This window comes from Gossypium raimondii, chromosome 5 (assembly GCF_025698545.1).
Source record: "Gossypium raimondii isolate GPD5lz chromosome 5, ASM2569854v1, whole genome shotgun sequence".
Classification (NCBI taxonomy): domain Eukaryota; kingdom Viridiplantae; phylum Streptophyta; class Magnoliopsida; order Malvales; family Malvaceae; genus Gossypium; species Gossypium raimondii.
The window spans coordinates 14,924,050-14,943,602 of NC_068569.1; the positions used below are offsets into that span (position 1 = coordinate 14,924,050).

General features: G+C 34.6%; 3 protein-coding genes and 1 long non-coding RNA gene across 4 annotated transcripts; 1 reads left to right on the forward strand and 3 right to left on the reverse strand.

Moving 5' to 3' along the window:
- The first annotated feature begins 402 nt into the window (after positions 1-402).
- LOC105770574 (CO(2)-response secreted protease) lies at positions 403-3,561 on the forward strand. Its single transcript, XM_012591831.2, has 9 exons — positions 403-590; positions 695-942; positions 1,090-1,201; positions 1,277-1,787; positions 1,865-1,965; positions 2,043-2,285; positions 2,378-2,492; positions 2,582-2,792; positions 2,894-3,561. The coding sequence occupies exons 1-9, from the start codon at positions 403-405 to the stop codon at positions 3,493-3,495; spliced, it is 2,331 nt and encodes a 776-aa protein (XP_012447285.1). The 3' UTR covers positions 3,496-3,561.
- Positions 3,562-3,698: 137 nt separating this feature from the next.
- On the reverse strand, positions 3,699-5,430 carry LOC105770576 (uncharacterized). Its single transcript, XR_008196111.1, has 3 exons — positions 4,646-5,430; positions 4,206-4,529; positions 3,699-4,116 (listed from the first exon to the last, which is right to left on the reverse strand). It is a non-coding gene; the product is annotated as an uncharacterized LOC105770576 (long non-coding RNA).
- A 411-nt stretch (positions 5,431-5,841) lies between these two features.
- LOC105768993 (GDSL esterase/lipase EXL3) lies at positions 5,842-8,723 on the reverse strand. Its single transcript, XM_012589321.2, has 5 exons — positions 8,344-8,723; positions 6,935-7,065; positions 6,596-6,829; positions 6,258-6,513; positions 5,842-6,171 (listed from the first exon to the last, which is right to left on the reverse strand). Exons 1-5 carry the CDS (start codon positions 8,621-8,623, stop codon positions 5,978-5,980), a joined length of 1,095 nt encoding a protein of 364 aa, XP_012444775.1. The 5' UTR covers positions 8,624-8,723; the 3' UTR covers positions 5,842-5,977.
- Positions 8,724-12,275: 3,552 nt separating this feature from the next.
- On the reverse strand, positions 12,276-17,198 carry LOC105768992 (hypothetical protein). Its single transcript, XM_012589319.2, has 10 exons — positions 16,083-17,198; positions 15,698-15,784; positions 15,429-15,560; positions 14,139-14,270; positions 13,947-14,012; positions 13,749-13,859; positions 13,132-13,224; positions 12,988-13,021; positions 12,687-12,757; positions 12,276-12,596 (listed from the first exon to the last, which is right to left on the reverse strand). The coding sequence occupies exons 1-10, from the start codon at positions 17,079-17,081 to the stop codon at positions 12,519-12,521; spliced, it is 1,803 nt and encodes a 600-aa protein (XP_012444773.1). The 5' UTR covers positions 17,082-17,198; the 3' UTR covers positions 12,276-12,518.
- Positions 17,199-19,553: the final 2,355 nt, after the last annotated feature.

Here is a 19,553-nt window from a genome sequence, read left to right on the forward strand (position 1 = left end):
TTATAAATTGAGGTTGTTGGTTTAAACTTTGGAGGGGATATTACTAAACTTCGAACATAAAATGGACATAAAAAGTAGAAAAGAAATGTTTTTCAGGTGAGCAATTCAACTGAATAAAGAAATGTTTTCAATTTAAAATTCATCGTCTAGAAACAGTTACGAGTAGGACAAATACCTTTACTATTAGATGCTGACTATATATAGAAATATTATCTCCCTCTACCATTGAGCTCTTAATTCCCAAACCAATCATGGCCCCTGGCCCCTGCTTACCACCGCACTTTGGGTGGATGAAACTATTTGCTGATTCGAAGTGCGTGCATACACGACTTCCAGTTCTTCACTAGACTAGGTGGATAAAACCCATTTTGAGCCACTTTCAGATTCTCAGTTGACAATACCATGAAGCCCCTTATTACCTTTATTTTCAGTTTGACGTCTTTTTTCTTCTGTGTCTCTCTGTTGTCAGAACCTGGAGCAGCTGCCGCACACAACGATGGTGTTTACATTGTTTACATGGGCGCACCGGCTTCGCTTAAGGGTTCATTAAAGGATGATCATGCTCAACTCCTAGATTCATTGTTAAAACGGTGAATACATACTTTCTACCCTCCCTTTTTTTTTTTATATATATATATTTGAATTAGTTACGGATCCCATCCCCTTTGCCATTGATGCTTCACCATGTGCTCAGGAAACAGGATGCCCTGATACACAACTACAAAAGTGGTTTCTCTGGGTTTGCAGCACATCTATCAGCTGAAGAGGCTCGTTCAATTGCTGAGAAACCAGGAGTTGTATCAGTCTTCCCCGACCCTGTGTTACAACTCCATACTACCCGATCATGGGATTTCTTGAAGTATGAAACTTCGGTGATGATTGAATCAAATCCGAGCTCAGATTCAAACTCAACGGATGCCATCATTGGTATCCTAGATACAGGTGAAACTTTTCACCCATATATAGAAATGAGTATCACATCACGATGCCTCATTTTTGTTGTTACAATGTTTGCTATCACGCAATTCGCATGGCAATTTTCACTTTTAAAATTTATATTTACTAACTTGAAGCAATTCAAGGAAATAGGAATTTGGCCAGAGTCGGAGAGTTTTAATGACGAGACCATGGGTCCAATTCCGTTAAGATGGAACGGTACTTGCGCCAACGGACAGGATTCCAGCACCTTCAACTGCAACAAGTATCCTCTTACCCATATGACTAAACTATTACCACAGTTTTATTGTTGTCGCAATTAAGGTTTGTTTTGCAACAGAAAGATAATTGGAGCAAGATCGTACGGTGCTGGCGAAAACAAGTCCCGTACGCCAAGGGATATGATGGGGCACGGCACTCATGTGGCGTCCACTGCAGCGGGAGTTGAGGTCAAGGATGTATCTTACTATGGACTGGCGGCTGGGACGGCCAAGGGTGGATCCCCGGGGTCAAGATTAGCTATATATCAAGTATTTTCCTCTCAAAACGGAAGCCATGGATCCACTGTATTAGCAGCATTTGATGATGCGATTGCTGACGGGGTTGATGTGCTATCACTGTCCTTTGGATCATCGTCATTTCTAGAGCAAGAATTTATAAACGATCCAATTGCCCTTGGAGCATTCCATGCGGTGCAGAATGGGATTACTGTGGTTTGCTCCGCGGGAAACGATGGACCGAACCCTGGATCGGTTGTGAACTCTGCACCTTGGATCTTAACTGTAGCCGCCACCACGATTGACCGGGTTTTTGAGTCTGATGTTGTCCTGGGGAACAATAAAGTAATTAAGGTAATCACATCCTCCTTGGATCCTTTTCTGGACTTCTGATGTCGGATTTGGTCATGCATCTTCTTACTGATATGCAGGGCACAGGTATTAATTTCGCCAGCATTCAAAATTCTCCTGTGTACCCAATTATATATGCAAAATCAGCCAAGAAAAGTGGAGTAGACGAAAATGCAACAAGGTGCCTAATAATTGAAGCAAATTTGTTCAAGCAATTTGCACCCTAAATGATCGGTTATTCCGTGTTCTGTTGTTCAGGAACTGCGAACCAAATTCGATGGACCAAGAAATTATCAAAGGAAAGATTGTTGTCTGTGACAATGAAGATTCATTGTATCCACAGAGAAATAAACAAGATGAAGTGAAGAAACTTGGAGGTATTGGGGTAATCTTGATTGACGATGAATTAAGAGGCGTCGCATTCAATTTCGGTACATTTCCAATGACTGTGATCAGTTCAAAAGATGGTGCTAAGGTTCTTTCCTATATCAACTCAACAAAGTAATACAGCTACTCATCTCAAATGCAACTCAAGACTGAATTTAATTCAATGTTTCAATCTACTTACCATTTGCCTGTTTTGAGATTTGTAGAAATCCAGTTGCCACGATCTTGCCTACGACAGCACCGACAAATTATAAACCGGCACCTACTATAGCATATTTCTCATCTAGAGGCCCTTCCACCATCCCAAAGAATATTCTTAAGGCAAATCCTTCTCTGTCTTATTTCACAGCACTTTGTTTCTTCCTAAGCTAATATTGATAAAGCTATACCAAATGGGTTGCATGTCGCAGCCTGATATCGCGGCACCTGGAGTGAATATTCTTGCAGCATGGATAGGGAATGACACGGTTCAGACACTAAAAGGCAAAGACCCGCCACTGTATAATGTGCTCTCAGGAACTTCCATGGCATGTCCTCATGTTTCCGGGATTGCCGCAGCAGTTAAATCAAGAAACCCTACATGGAGTCCCTCCGTAATCAGGTCAGCCATTATGACAACAGGTGAGGAACTCAAAATGCAAATCTAGGCTTGCATTTACATGGTAACGTCTGGAACTTTTGACTAAGCTATGAGTCTATGACTGCTTTCAACCAATTTACAGCGGCTCAAACAAATAATATGAAAGCCCCAATTACGACCGAGAAAGGTACAGCAGCAACGCCTTATGATTTTGGTGCAGGAGAAGTAAGCACCACAGGACCATTGCAACCTGGCCTAGTTTACGAGACTACTGCTATTGACTACCTGAATTTCCTATGCTACCATGGTTATAATATAGCTACGATAAAAATTATGGCCAACACTATCCCAGATGGGTTTACATGCCCAGAGGAGTCAAGCATTGATCTTATATCCAACATCAATTATCCATCAATAGCAATTTCCAATTTCGATGAAAAAGCAGGAAGGAGAGTGAACAGAACCCTTACAAACGTTGCCGGAAATGCCAAAATGGAAGATGCTAAAACAGTGTATAACATAAGCATTGATGCACCTGCAGGTCTTGATGTTCAAGTGGTCCCAGATAAACTGCACTTCAGTAAAATTGATGAAAAGTCATCGTATCAAGTGAGTTTCTCAGCCGCAAATCCGCTCAAAAAAGATGTATTTGGATCCATAACATGGTCGAACGGAAGATACAAGGTCAGAAGTACATTTGCTCTAAGCAGTAAAAGTGGTAGCGTAGCGTTGGATAAAAAATAGCAGGATCGACAAGTTCTGAGTTGCACTGTAATAAACATGAATCGAAGCTCTTTAACTTGACTTTAAGCAGGATCTCTGTTTTCCTACATGTTCCACTTCAATGTAGCAAAATCGTATCCAGAAATACAGGCTGGTAATTAATGAAGAAGAAATTATTAAAATTAAAACGACCGGAAGAAACATAAAAGTTGAAGAAGGCCAGGAAAAACAGAGAAGAACAACCCCATGCATATTGAAAATTTAAAAAAAAGAAAAAACGAAATAAAGGAAGAAAGCTATGTTCAATTCAATTGAGATTGTTCACTCGAAGGCTAACTGATTCTGGCCACGAACTTCCTCCTCTTCTTCCGGTGTAAAATCATTCTTATTGTTTAGAACTGGGCCGCTCTGAAAGATGCCATTATCTGCCATACCTGCCAGCCAGCAATGTTAACCTCGCCAGTAATATAAGGCAGCCCATCAGCCCAATTCAATCCATCTAAAATCAGCTCTTGTAAATACAAACTAGATGGTTTTTTTTTTTTTGTTAATGATTAACAAATTTCTTTCCTATTTGATTACATAATATTGACACCTCAACGGTGCCAGTGCCACAGCACCCTTTGTCCACAATCTCAAACCCTGAAATATGTTAAGATTTTAAATTTGGTGAAGTCACAAACAAAAATTCACAGCTTAAAAGTAAAAAAAGAAGAGGAAGATAATTTTACCCTGATACAACTATGTATAAACTTGTAGCCAACATGGATTTTGTTCCTTCTTCTCATGCAATTGCTGTCAACTTTTCTTTGTATTCTTTGAACTGCAGCAGTTGATCCGACATTGATGAAACCAACTGATTCACCAGAGATGAAAGTTTGAAGAAGAATATCTTTGTTTTGGTGGAAATTAAAGTGCGGGGACATGTAATTTGGGCGTTAATGGATCATATCCTGATCCTCCAGTAGCAAAGCTTACACCCGTTAGTAAATCTTGAGGCTGCAACAATGGGTCCAAATATGCTGGCAATACGTCCTTAATTCCCAGCTGTTCAACTGGAAGAACAATAAATATCCCACAGTAAAATCAGTAAATATAGAGATCCTTTCTTTCACCAATTTAACTACTTCATATGCAATTTGGTAGCAATATTGTAATGGCCAGCGTCTACCTATGAATTGGATGGGACTGCCGTCCGATGGACAAGTTGGATCAACCACTTTGGGCTCTTGTCAGAGACGGTCCATTTGATGATGAGAAAAAGTGTGGCCACCTTGGGTTCATAAAATCTCTCCCCAAATTTCGCCACTAAAACGTCAATGGATGAATTAATTACATATATTTTACTTCAATTTCTAAAGCAACTTTTTGTGCATATTACAGCAATTTTCCATCTTTCATAAATTCGTTTCAATTTCAACCACTTTAATCTTCTAAAAAATAGTGTATTTTGACATAAAGAAAATAATAAATGCATGATTATTCAATTATGAAACACTGTTATTAGTTGGTGAAATAATAATGGATGCATATGAAAAATCAAATTGTTTTGCTGTTTCTATTTTGTTTACTATAAATTAGATCAGACTGTGAGATCCAACGATAATTAGTATCAATAGTTACATAAAGTATCAGAAACGAGTAAAGTAAATACAGTTTTTGAGGAGCTATTTTTATATAAAAATTATTAGTGATATTTTGTAATCAGTTGTCATTTATTAATTATGTTATATTCATACCGATGGGACATGGTCCACTGGAACAAGAAATACGAAAGCAACAATGCCTGATTTGGTCTTTGCTTTTATTTTTAAGTTATCCAAACTCTCAACCATATTATGTATTTATTGGGCTCGGACCCGGCTTGGCCCGTCCGTATTAATTTTTATATTATTTTTAAATATATATAATACATCAAAAAAATTAAAAATATCAAAATAAATATTTCCCAACAAATTGAAAATAAATTTTAAAAAAATATGTAGACTTAAATAACATTAAGATAAATGCAACTTGACAAGCAAGTGCTTCTAAAATAAAAACAAAATTAACAATAAAATAAGTTTTATACAATATCCAAACAATAACAACAAAATAGTTGTAACAAGAAAATAACATTGAAAAACAAAACAAAAAAAGATCAAATTTTTGTTTTGTCCTTTAGTGAATTTGGGCCAGGTCGGACTCAGGCTAAAAATACCTTACCCGAGGCCTGGCCAATTTTTCAAACGGACCTTATTTTTTATTCAAGTCTATTTATATGTGAAGCAGTAACCAAATGATATTATTGATGGAGATATGATAGAGTACAGTGAGTTTTTAAAACATAATTAAAAATATAATTAATATAATTATGAGCCAAATATATGGTAGTTAAAAATATTTTTAAAATATATATACATCAAAACACCAGTCTTTGATATCACACGGTAAAAGATAGAGTGAAAAGAAAACAGAGAAATAGAGAGCTTTAGTTGGTTGTCTTCATAATTAGGAATTTGGCTCACAAGAATTTGTTCACATATTTGGGAAGAAGTGGGATTATTAGGGCTCTGTATGCCTTCTCCGTTGGATGATAACTGTCCCAAAATATATAATTTGAGGCATCTGTACAAGTAGATGGCACCCATTTATTACACAAAACTGCTACTTCAATGTTCCCTGTCCCACAGCATCCTACGTCTGCAAATTTAAAGCCTGAAAATCCCAAAATTTAAAAAAAGTTTTTCCATGTGTAACCAAAGAATATAGTCCAGGGTCCAAAAGGTAGGCTTTTTAATTACCATGTTTTTGAGGGTTGTCAATGAGATCAAGGAGGGGTTTGTAGATATCTACGTACACAAATTTCCCACCAGGCATGCTTGTTCGAAGGGTATTCAACGCTGCAGATAGCTTTTTATTGAACAACCTAGCTGCTACATTGTACTCATTTGCGCAATGCCTTTCCGTTCCTCCTGCTAAAGTTCTTTGTGATGGCACACAGCCGATTGGTGGTGCACTAAAAACCGCTATTCTTCTTGCTCCCAAACCATATAGTTCCTTGCAATATTATTATATTCACAACAAATTCATGCCTAAAACATATTGTTGCCAAAGAAAATTGCCATGAAGATTCAAATACCTTTAAAAATTCAGTAGCCGAGTTCAGCATTAAATCAGTATAAGCAGGAACATCGTACAGCATTTTCCTGGCACGGAGAACAAAGTAGGTATTGGCAATGTCATCACTGCCGGCTACGACAAGATATAAGCTGTTAGCTATGATGAATTTTTTTTTCTCTTCTCCGACAAGTTGTTTCAGCTTCGCTATGTATTCTTTAAAGAGATTTAACTGGTCCGCCATCGATATTACCGACTGATTTTTGGAGAAATCAAGGTAAAAAAAGAACCTTGTGTAAGAACTAAGAATGAAAAAGGGTAGAACAAAAGGAAGTTTTAATTAAGAAGAAATATTGTGTACCGCTAGTTCGGGAGTCATAGGATCATATCCAGAGCCACCAGAAGCAAATGATACTCCTGTTGGGAGATCTTGGGGTTTCAAGTCTGGATCCAAATATGCTGGCAATCTATCTTTAATTCCCAATTCTTGAGCTGAAAATTAATTAACCCAAAGAAGAGAAAAAAATAACATCATGGATTAATTGGAAAGTTAAATATATAATAATTTATTACTCTCGGATTTTTTATCTGGACCTAATGTTTTTCCAAGGGATTTTAAAGGTGAGTTTTTTTAAGGTTTTATTTTTGAGATATTACTAAAAAGTTAAGAAGATTTCAAGCTGCTCTAGTAAATTTTTTAAAAATCTCTTAATTAGATATATATAAATCAGGGATGAATAAAATTCTATATTGTATAGTTTAATTATGCATGTGAAGAAGACTGGGGACGACATGTTTTTAATTTATTTTTTCTTCTTTTCCTTTAATCGTGATGACATGATCATTTCTAAGTAAGGGCCCTGCAATGAATCATCAAGATTTTGAAGCTAATGGAGAGCAAGTCAAATATGCAGTAACTAAAAGACCTAAATGCTGCTGAACTGATTCTGAAGTTCCATTTTGTCTTTCTCTTTTTCTCTTTCGAGGGTTGCTTTCAATTGGTACTTAAGTGTTGTCTGAATCTATTTGATGTGCTCATTGTTTTTAATTTTCCTCATATCGAATAATATGCATCAATTTGTATGCATGCATGCATGTGACATATGTACACCTTTGATAGTAAGATAAGTGATATTGCAAACGAATCAATTATGATAATGAAATGCAAGTCATTGTTTTCACTCAACCACCGCCCTTTCCACCTCTTTCATTTCATTAATTTCTAGTCATGCACCCTTCAAATTGAGTCTACTACATCAACTATTAAACCCTGCTGTCTATATTATTTTATACCTTGACTGATCAGATATGGGTTGCCAGTATGTTTCGTGAACATACAATTACAAACATGAGCATTTCTATGCTCAAACAATATGAAAATTCCCATTTTCGAGCATTATATACTTTTTTCGTCCCTATTACTTTGTCATGTTTTGATGAAAAAAAAAATTCAACTTTGATCTTTCTTTAAAATTAATCATGAATAAAATTTAGAAAAATTATATATTAGAATAACCTTCAATGAGTAGTTTTTAAATATGTTTATTTTGTGAATTTCAAAATAATTAAAGTTAAAAGTTTAAAAAATTGGATCCTAAAAATGTCAACCATGTTAAGCCAAAACCAGGTTTTTTTTCAGCTTGGTTTTCCCTAATATGAAAAAAAGAGGGCAATTAACATGGCTGAAAACTTAAACAAGAAGACCAAACAGAGAGAAAATTTCTAATAATGTGGAAAAAAGAGAAGAAGAGAGAATTGGTTAATCACTACCTAACAAATCGGAAGGGGTTTTTCCATCGGAAAACCTTCCGGTTGGAATGCCTCCATTAAAATCTTGGCCGTAGGGGCGAAAGTTGCACTTAATCAGGGTCATGAGATTGTTGTTGTTTCCGGTGTCAACAATGGAATCCCCGAACGCAATAACAGCAGGAACCGTTTCATTTGGAGGTAGCTTCACCAAAGCCTTTGTTTCGCACATCAAAAGCGCTAATATTACCAAAAGAGGAGACAGCAAGGAGGTTGATGAAACAGACCACAATCTCGTGTCCATGGTATATTGAATGAAGCTGTTATTGCACTAAGTATGCATATAATATTGAACTTTGATAAAAGATGGTTTGTCTTCCCACTCCTCTTTCTTGGCTTATTTATACATGCAAATCACAGGATCATAAATTAAAGAGGAAGGATTCTATTTCATAAAGCACAGCCAATTTTACTTACTTTTTTTCTATTTTATGATTAAATTTTTTGGAGGGTCGCGGCTGCTATTTTAAGTAATGTTGTTTAGGAGGCATTGTACCATTAACACTATATTACTAGTATGTAAATATTAAATTTGTATCTATACGCCATCAGCGAAATTCGTGTTATAGTGATAATTTTTTTTAATATAATCAACCTTTTACATTTTTCTTATTAATTTGATTTTAACTATTTTTTAGTTAAATTTAACCATTGATCTTTCAAAAAGGTCAAATCGTTTTTAATAGATATGTATACTAAAACATTAATTTATTTAATGATGTTGATGTGACAACCCATGTGATGACAATTTCACATGTACTTCATGTTGATATGACACTATTTTTCTCTATATCACATTAACAAATAATTTAAAATATAAAATTCAAAAAAATAGCAGTATTTTCATTAAAAATTTAATGGGTAAGTTGTCGTGCAAATTGTCGTATAAAATTTTATGCCAAAAAATTTTATTGAAGTAAAATAAAGAAAAAATTGTAATGCATTTTATATTCATATTTCTACCTTCCTATAAACCATTAAAACAAAAAGGTAGAGATGGTGTTAGAAGGTGAATAAACATTAATTACAAATTAGATAATGCTTTTCTTTTGGAAGAAGATAATGCTTGGTATCACGTAAATAAAATTTGTGTAACCTACCCAAGCTACACGTTCCAGTTCTACGTTCAATTTCCCAGCTTTCTCTTTATTTTGGTCATGGATCTACTGCCATCTTTCACCCTCTTTTTCTTTTCTAAAGTGAAAGAATATTGTAGAACATATATATATATATATATATATATATATATATGTGCATGGCAAACATGAACGACATTTGGACCTTGTCCATGCTTCCTCTCATTTTTAACTCTTTTCTCATCTAATTTATTATGTATAATTTAACGTCCTTTAGATTTTTATTTATTTATTTTGAGTATTATCTAACTTTAAATATAACACCTTAAACTCTAAACCCTGAATTCTTAAAAAGAAACAACAACATAATTTCCCGAAACAAATCATGTGTTTTCTAATATTTTTGTTTATTTTTTATACAACACTTAGAACAATTCATAGCCTTTTCTGAGGATAAACACATTTCAAAACGATTAAATTCACGTTTTTTTACACCGATAACAATGTCAATACCAACCGAACTAAAACTTTTGAAAAGTTTAAACAAAACAAGTATTGTGAAATAAATTTCCCAAAATGGTAGTTAATGAAAATGATGAGACGTGCGTATGCATTTTTCTTTATTAAGATTTGACAGATAATTTTATTATCCAAGTTAAGGCAGATATACATAAAAAAAAAGAAATTGCAAATTAAAGGCAAAGAAAAGTCGCAATCACAACCTCCAACTGCCACAATTAGTTTATAAATTGGCCGACCCCGCTGGCAATTAAGATTCTAATCCACAAATATCGCTTAAATTTTCGATTTTAAGTTGTCAACTTTGAAACCGAAAGTCAATTAAATTTGGAATGATTTTAAAGCTGAACACCACAGTACAGTACCCGGGAATGAAATTTCAACTCTTTAGATTTACACTAATTGTACGTTAAATCTTATAGCTTAGATATGCAGGAAATGTTTTGGGTTTCTTATTAGTTACGGATTAATCTTTCCATCTTAAGTGCAATGCATTGTTATGGTGATTAAATCACATTTTGTATTAAACAATAATATTTTTGATTCATTATTAAACTATAATTTCTATTTGATGGGCGTTTAAGAGAACCGGGGCCACGAAAGGAATTCTGCCAACAGATTCGTGACAGGTGGAGAGAATGGTAGGAAGCAATTGTACAAGTTGAGGAAAGAGCTAAGCTTTGATGAAGAAGAGCTCACGTGGATAGGTGGAAAAAGCATGAAAGACAAGCCACAGTTATCTTCTTTAAGACGACAGTATCGCTTGCTTGGGAGCTTAGGTGACTGATTTGCCACAATTGCCAATTTTATTGGATTAACTCGTCTCTCCCTTATTTCATTCACATTACGCCAAATGCGTATTACTCCACTAGTAGCAGAAATTCCACCCTGCATCATTAGCCAAGACACGTTGACTCATTATCGCATAGATTATGAAAGTTGGGTTAGTTCACACGTGGTTTAAGATTAGGTCACATAACTCAAGGTACTTTGACATTTGTCTGAATATATATATGCTTTCACTTACCATATCATCTCAGTTTTCAAATTCCTTAAGTCATTGTGTGAGTCTTGTAGTTTCCTCAAATTTCTTCCTTTTCCTTGGTTCATTTACCCACCCTATCAGCCAATATCAACAACTAAGAATTTATATTTAATGCTAATAGTGTATAATTGTGAATCAGATAATAATATATTACAAATATTTTAAAAAATAAATATATTTCATTTCATTTTAATGATGAGTTAATAAACAATGTCAACGTATCAAATACAAAATCTTAATTAATTGGATAATACTCATGGATTCATAAGGCATTGCATGTACATTACGTTAAGGTTTAGGGTTTAATATTTAATTCCTTTCGCTTCCCATACATCTTCTTTAATTTGATTTAAGATAATAGACCTAGGGCTAGAAATAGAACAGTTCTCCGAATTTAAACCATTTAATTTTGGAGGTGGGAACTTAAACATTAACTCTCTAATTAAACCATGAGTGTCGTCATTAACCTAGCGTTTGTTAAAGGCAAGTAATGCCATTAGAAGTTATGGCCTTCTTTTTGGAAGAAGGAACGGAATCTTGCAAATGTTTATAAAATTGAAGAGAATTAATTATAGAGCATTTAGTTGTTACCAACCAAACCAAGCAGTTGTTGAGATCTCTCATCTGCTCCTTTTTATGATATTGGTCAACAAACAATTTGAAGGAACACCATCTTTAATGTTGATTTTTGACAATAATGTCAATGTATAATACACACATTTATGGCCAAATCTTTGAATTATCTAAAGGTGCGGAATAGTGGCTTAAAGGCAGTGAAATTTTAGAGGATGCTGCAGTCCATAACTACAAGCAATATACAAGTATTTTGCGACAATGCTAATTAACTGATGTCAATTTTCTAATGTGGCAAAAATTGAATTTCTTTTGGGACTACAGTGAAATTACCGTGTCAACTTCTCAATTCTCACGTAGCATGATAACAATACTAGACTTAGCAGCTGTGCACTTAGATATCGAAGGCCGGTGCTTCTTACAATGTTGAATATCAGTAATGATGAATAAAGAAAATAGTATGAGCCCTAGCCGCAAAGTGATTCGTACGTCCTGACCCATATTAACATATAATTCAAGTTCATGTCCATAACAGCGGAAGGCCTTTGAACTATTTTTCAATGGCTTTGTTCAAGGTTTCAAGCACCAGTCGTGGGCTATTGTTGGGGCAGAATGATCATTATCAGTATTCAATGTTGAGTGTATATATATTCTTCCGCTTACACGCAACAATTGCAGAAACATAAACCAAAGCGCAACCGTGGCGCTGGGTAACACTCTTGCAATCACTATAGATAAAACGGTCGGTAAATTTTACACAAAAGACTTGATTAAAGATCAAGAGATAAGTTCCATATTCACAATAACTTGAAGAGATGACAAAAGAGATAATTGAGAGCTCATCCGTATTAGTTTATTATAAACACGACCTCAACAAGAAATTAATAGAGAAAAAGAGCAATTCACTGGTGACAAAAGCGCATTGATCAATGGGCACTAACGAGAAAAGGATGCTGGCACACCCCACATTCAATGGTCTCAGAACCTGAGCTTGGAACTTGAACCTGCAAAATAATCTTGAATTCAGCCAATTTATAATAACACTTAACGGTAAGCTTGCAATCATGAAATGGTGCTCTGCATGGATTACAGACCTGCAAATGAACTGTGCATGTAGGACAGGCAACTTCCTTCATCCGCCTACCAGAGCCATCAGACATGGAGCCTATCAAAATGAAACCGTTTAAGAAAGGTCAACATAACTTTCGATGTCCCCATTTATTAAATGTGAAAAACAACTGATCCAACCCCCGTCTTCTCACATTATTCAAGCAACACCCTGAGCTCAATACATTTATGCGCTCTTCCATTTTATGTTACTAATACGATAATATACATGCTATGCAAGTAACTCATTTCACAGTATCATACAACACTCAAGGTACAAGTAGTTACCTGATGATGCTCTGCGACTTCTCCCCATCTCTTCCTGTCATAAGAGATCACAATGGGACAATTCAAATAAGTAATTTAGCCAGATTGACACAAATTAATTTATGATCAACATTAAAAATCATATAGTTCCAAAACGATGTATACCTGAAGCTTCTTAGCAAGATCCTCGTGGCTCTGCAATACAGTAGGTTTACTTGATATTTCCTTAGCATTATTCAGCCTCTGAGTCACTTCAGCCTACAGCAGAAGGACAAGTACTAAGACTGATAGGAATATTACATATGACAATTCCTTTCCAAAGAAAAGTAAAAAGAAAGTCATTCTTTCATAATTCAGCAAACAACTATGAAAAATACGTTCATGCTTTCCAGGTATTCAACCTTCCCTTGAACAGCCTAATCAAGTTCAGTTGCCTCAACCACTTACCAGATGCCTCTAACCACTTCAAATAAAAGCTTTTAAAGGGGAAGAGAATAATAGTTCAAGGTTAAACCACAGGACAACAGATATCCTTAATGACTCTTCCATTGGTCAGTTGCCCGAAGAGAGGCTTTAAAGTAAAGGACACACTAGAAATACAAGGACTCTACATGTTCAACCTAGACGGTGTACGATCTGTATAATAGGTCCTTGTCATCCTGGACTCTTACCACAAACCAATGCCTAACACTCGTATGCTAAATTCTGAAAACTATAAACATGAGAAATAACCACAGAAACTATTTTGTTAGGAAAGGTGAGAAACAGATTGATAAGCATACCATGCATCGGTCGCAAACCCTAACTTGTGGAGCATTCTCATCAGCAGTTAGAGCAATTCTACCATGGGTACACTTGTCACAGAAAATATCCCCGCAGTTCCTGCAGTGGTGCTGAAAAGAAAAAGGACAGAGCGCATTAAACTTAAATGTCAAATAAGGCAAGCTGAAAATCTTTTCCAAACATGGGGACTGACGTACCTTCCGCACAAAAGCCCCAAAATCTGTTGCACAAGCAGTGCATTTTGAAACAGCTTCATCAGGCACCTAACCAGAAAAAGGATATAGAATAAGCATATTATGAAATTTTCACATGTGATTTTTGTTACTTGACATGCAATATACAGGTGTAAGAGGGGGGGGGGGGATCATCTGTGGAACTCTAATCTTTACCCAGTGATCTTTCTCCTCAGCACCAGGTTTTATAATGTTCATCCAATCAGCAAATCCTCTCTTCTTTTCTGCAGGTTGTTCAGCAGTCTTGGCAGATTCAGGAGGCCGACTTTTCCAACCCATCTCCTTGATCTGCAATCAAAATGTAGGAGAGTAAAGTCATCTAGACACATGCAAAAGTGCAAGCATGTCTGATGTACCGATCAGAGGACAAAAAATAAAAAAAGAATCAAGTTATACATTTATGAGGATCAAGATAGTAAAGAAAAAAAAATTTTGAACATATGAATGCACATATGCATACAGCCTACAGGCACCACAGCAGAATAACAATCTTCCATATATTTAACAAGACTTAAAGGCTCATTATTTAAGAATTTTTTAGTGATGCAAATGAATCACATATCTTAACATTGCACTCTCTTCTGATAGGCACTTTAAAATCCTAATGGTAGTATCAAAAGAAACAAAATTATTCTAGCAGGTTATATTTTCTTAAGCTATAACAAACACTGCACAACTGTACTTCACTTTGTTCCTACTCATTCCTGAACACAAATTAGCTAATTTTCTGCACCCATGTGTACATGTATTTCTGCAAATAAAAGAATTAATAACCAAGTCTGCATTCAGTCTTTTGAGTAGGTTTTCATCCATTTGCAACGATGCTGAATCCATCAGAATATGCTTACTGCCAATAAGCACCACAGCAGAATGACAATCTTCCATATCTTTAACATGACTTAAAGGCTCATTATTTAAAAATTTTGAGTGATACAAATGAATTACATATCTTGCCATTGGATTCTCTTCTGATGGGCACTTCAAATTCCTAATGGCAGTATCAAGAAATACAAATTTACTCTAGCAGGTTATATTTTCTTAAGCTACAACAAACAATGCACAATTGTACTTCAATTTGTTCCTCCTGATTCCTGAAAACAAATTAGCTGGTTTTCTGCATGTATGTGTACGTGTATTTCTGTAAATAAATGAACTAATGAAATCTGCATTCAGGTCTTAGTCCATGTGCAACAATGCTGAATCCGTCAGAATACGACTCTATATGACAATGCTGAATAATGCTAAGAATCATAAAAACAACTCCATGATATAAAGCAACGACTACTTCTAACTGAAGAGTTGAAATACCTTAGATTAGGATCAAGAATATACCAAGTACTAGCTAAAACAGAAAAAAAGTAGACAAAGATGATAGCATTAAGTCATACAAATTAAACAGTTAATTCTCACAAGAAAATAAGAAAATTATAACTCTCTGAGACCCACCTGTACAGTTGCAGCAGTTACAATATCCAGAAGGGTATTGGTAGTGTAACTGTTTGATTGCAACCTGATCCGTCTTGGTTCAATGTCAACAGAGCTTTTGGACCAGAATGCAAAGGTAGATGAGTCCAACACCTACGTTACAAGAAAAAAATACTTTTTATTACAATGACCACGTCATTAAAAGAAAGAAAACCAAAGAGAAAAACACCGGGATGAGAGGAGGAGGGAGGGAGGGAGGAGAAAGAAGATAAAAATACTAGGCAACTCACTTCACATCTTGTGATGTTCTCAAGAGGATATATTCTCAATATTCGACTGCTGCTAGGCTCAAGCATACGAATACCATCTAAACCAATCTGTCACCAAATAAAATAAGCTATATCACGAGTTCAAAGTACTGGATAAACAAATAAGGGGCTAGCAGACACAATTATCCATCAGTGATAGAAAGATGAACTATAATGATGATAAATCATACAGAACTAAAGGACTTATCGGACAAAAATTTGAAGAACCTTCAAAGCATTTTAACCATCCAGTTTACGTTTACACATAATTCAACAATACAACCAATATAGTTTAAATCAAATACAAGAAACTTCATCTCTCCAGCCAAATGTGAATCAAGTCCGACGACATTTAACTAAAAGTTACCTGGCAAAGTACGTCCATGGGGCCATGTGCTCCACTTTCAGACAACAACTTAACACGAAATTTCTGGACACCGCTTTTTACATCTTGCTGGGTGTCATCCTTCGGCACCGCCCTCAAAATCTTACCGGCGGCTGAACCTGACCCACCAGACGAGTCCTTCCCAGAAGGGATATTAATAGATCGCCCATAATCATCGAATTGAACCCAAGTCGACGATTTTGAGGCTGTACCACGTGCCCCATAAGGCTCCGCCTTTCCTCCTTCATAAGCATAAACCCCGTCACCATACCCACCATCATCACCGTATCGTGAATAGCTATCCGATCGCTTTCCATAGAGATCGGATCCTAAATCGGATCTGTTGAGATTATATCCTCCGTATTTATCGTCGAAATAACTGCCACCGCCGTGATCGAATTTCATGGAATTGTCGTAAGCGTTTTCATAAGCGGGATGGACAGCTGATACCGATGATCCAACTTGGCCGTATGGATTAGAATAGTAAGACGGATTAGGCGTGGAGTTAGGGTTGGGGTTTGGAGGAGCTGGACCGTAGCTGGAAGCCGTCTGATGCTGATCATACTGCTGGAAATAAGGAGGCTGGGAGGCCGGAGGCTGATAGGGAACATGTGAATCATATGGCGGAAAAGAAGGAGCCGTGGTCGCCGAGGGTGGCGCAATGGGTTGTTGATTGAAAGACGATTGTGGAGCTATGACCGGAGCCGGTGGAGTGGTTGTGGCTGAGGGTGGAGGAGTATAAGCGGAAGCAGTGGGAGGGGCAGCATCAAGATTTTGGGAATAGGGAGGGTAATTTGGGGGGTAAACGGAGTAATCAGAGGAGGCATAACCGGAGCTAAAAGGTGGTGCAGATGCGTAAGGTGGCTGGTGAAATTCGGAGGGTACTGGATTGGGGTTGGGGTTGGGGTTGGGGTTGGGGTTGGGGTTGGGGTTTGAAAGGTAAGGATATTGATAATAGGAGCTGTAATCTCCTTGTTGCATCGTTGATCTAACCAAAATTCTTCTGTGTTTGCCGAAAGAGAATTGCTATGGCCTTTGTTCTTCGATTCCTATCTTCTATTGGTTGCAGAGTCAAAGTCGATGAGGAGTCGGGAAGGGGGAAAATTATATGTGCATAAATGTATTGAGATTTAGGTATATGCTAGACGCGCGGCACGATCTTGTAGGGTTAACTCAAGCGAAAGAACAGGTGGCCAGCCGTTAGATGATAATATTCGAGCCTGATATGCCAAGCCAATGCTTGATGCCGACAATGTTGGGCCGTTTGGGCTGATGAAGCTCCTAAGCCTCAATACTCACCTGGCTGCTAATTGGAGATTTGAACCTGGAGACTTAATTGGGCCCCACATAATAATTAGTGAATGTGTAATTATATTTTCTTCTAAATATTGTTTGTTAGTAAAAAATATAATTTTATTGTTACATAATTTATATTTTTTAAAAATATTAATTATTATAAAATTTATTAATATGATGAAAATAATTTTAAATAAATAATAAAGATTAAAATAAAATCATCATATGTATTATTTAGTTTAAAACACAGCTTGATAATACGATTCTTGATAAACATCATATACAATTTTATTTAATTGTTTTAACGATATTTGTTTGGTTATTCTATCTTTAATGTTTAACATATGCTCCTTATCTTTATTTCGTTGGTTTTGATCAATTCTTCATCATCCGAATTTAAATATGCATCATTAAGATTGTTAAAATCTCCTTATTCTACGTACTTTTTAAAGTATAAATCATCTCAATTTCACCTATGATTGAAGTTATGAAATATACTACATGTCAAGACGATCCAACATTTTTTCTATATTATAATAAGGTGATGTTAATATGGGAAATATTTTTTTAGAACAACAAATGTCTTATTAATCACATCTCAAATCATTGAATGTCTCAATTTAAAGAGCTCATGAGTTGTCTATGGTTCTTTTGTTTGGAACCATTCTCTCAAATGGTATCATATCCTACAATATGGTGCAAGAAAATCTATTGTATTTAGATTCACAGTTCAAATAATTTATAACCTTAATTATAAAAATTTATAAAAATTATTTTGGAGAAAGACTTATGTTATATCCCTCATTGCAGTAGGTAAATTAAGTACAAATAAATAATATTTATAATATATAATATTTATAAATAAGTTTTATAAATTATCCAAGAACTTTCATAACACTTCTTATAAATATTTTATAAATAAATTACGATAAAAAATTATAAGACATATTCTTATGAATTAAGTATATTACTGTTATAATATATAATATTGACACATAAATATATTATATTATACTTTTATAACATGTAAATTATTTTTTCATTCTAAAATAATATTTTTTTGTTATAACTTTATAAAACATACAAAATATTTTTATAATATATTTTTAAGATTAAAATATAATTTTTTGTCATAACCATTTCAAACACTCATATGTGTTCATGCTTATCATTTAATTTTTATAAAATGTATAGAAATAGTTTTTTTAAATTAGATTTGAGTGTAATTACTCAAATTATGTTATAATAATAGGTTTTAAAATTAGATTTTGTATAATTATCTGTACTCAAACTTTTTACCATCACATAGCTTCCCAAATAATTGAAAATATAATTGAAGTGCTCTAATTACATTCAAATTGATGGAATTCACAAATTACGATAACTATTCAAATATGTCATCATAATTACAAGTAATTATACCCAAATTTTGCTTTCCAAACACTACTTGGCATGGTTAACTTCAGTTAAAATATTTTTATTTTTAATTATTTGTGATGATTTATTTTGGTTCTTGATTTATTTCGTAGTAATTTTATTTTTTGAATTTTATTTTATAATATAGGTTTTGTTTTATGGGTTGATAATGTTTTATGGTATTAATATTTCTAAAGAAATACTTTTCAAGTAAATAAAAATAATCAATTAAAATTTATATATTATTTTTAAAACAAAATTTAAATAATAATAAAATAATATTTATTTTACAAATAAATTTTTTAAATAAAATATAGTTTAACACCGCTCGCGACTGTAACTTGTGAACCAAATATTGCTCATATGTTATTGTTTAAATCTATTTTAGATTTTTTTTCTCGGCCCTATTATTTTATATTTTTCAAAAAATTAAACTACAATAATAACTAAATTAGTATTTTCAAATTATCAAATTTTAACTTTATAAATACTTGAACTAAATCTTAAATTTGATCAAAGTAAGAAACTCACATATTTTATGTATTGAATAATAATTGATAAGCCCCAAGATGGTACGAACCTAATATCTAAATATAACTTTTAAGGATCTCAATCTTTTAAATAGGGTACGATCTTCGATCTAGATATGAAATAATTTTAGAATTCATGATCATTATCCATCCACCTAATGGATCTACATAACACAAAAATTCCCAGTGAATACATTGGAAAACAAAAAAC

Coding starts and splice junctions, on each gene's coding strand:
- LOC105770574 (XM_012591831.2), top strand. CDS start 403: ATGAAGCCCCTTATTACCTTTATTTTCAGTTTGACGTCTTTTTTCTTC. Junction 2,286..2,377: donor TCCTATATCAACTCAACAAA/GTAATACAGCTA, acceptor TGAGATTTGTAG/AAATCCAGTTGCCACGATCT. Junction 2,493..2,581: donor TCCCAAAGAATATTCTTAAG/GCAAATCCTTCT, acceptor TGCATGTCGCAG/CCTGATATCGCGGCACCTGG.
- LOC105768993 (XM_012589321.2), bottom strand. CDS start 8,623: ATGGACACGAGATTGTGGTCTGTTTCATCAACCTCCTTGCTGTCTCCT. Junction 6,830..6,934: donor CTATGACTCCCGAACTAGCG/GTACACAATATT, acceptor TCCAAAAATCAG/TCGGTAATATCGATGGCGGA. Junction 6,172..6,257: donor TGACAACCCTCAAAAACATG/GTAATTAAAAAG, acceptor TGGGATTTTCAG/GCTTTAAATTTGCAGACGTA.
- LOC105768992 (XM_012589319.2), bottom strand. CDS start 17,081: ATGCAACAAGGAGATTACAGCTCCTATTATCAATATCCTTACCTTTCA. Junction 13,860..13,946: donor TTGGGGCTTTTGTGCGGAAG/GTACGTCAGTCC, acceptor TTTTCTTTTCAG/CACCACTGCAGGAACTGCGG. Junction 12,597..12,686: donor CATGCACAGTTCATTTGCAG/GTCTGTAATCCA, acceptor ATTATTTTGCAG/GTTCAAGTTCCAAGCTCAGG.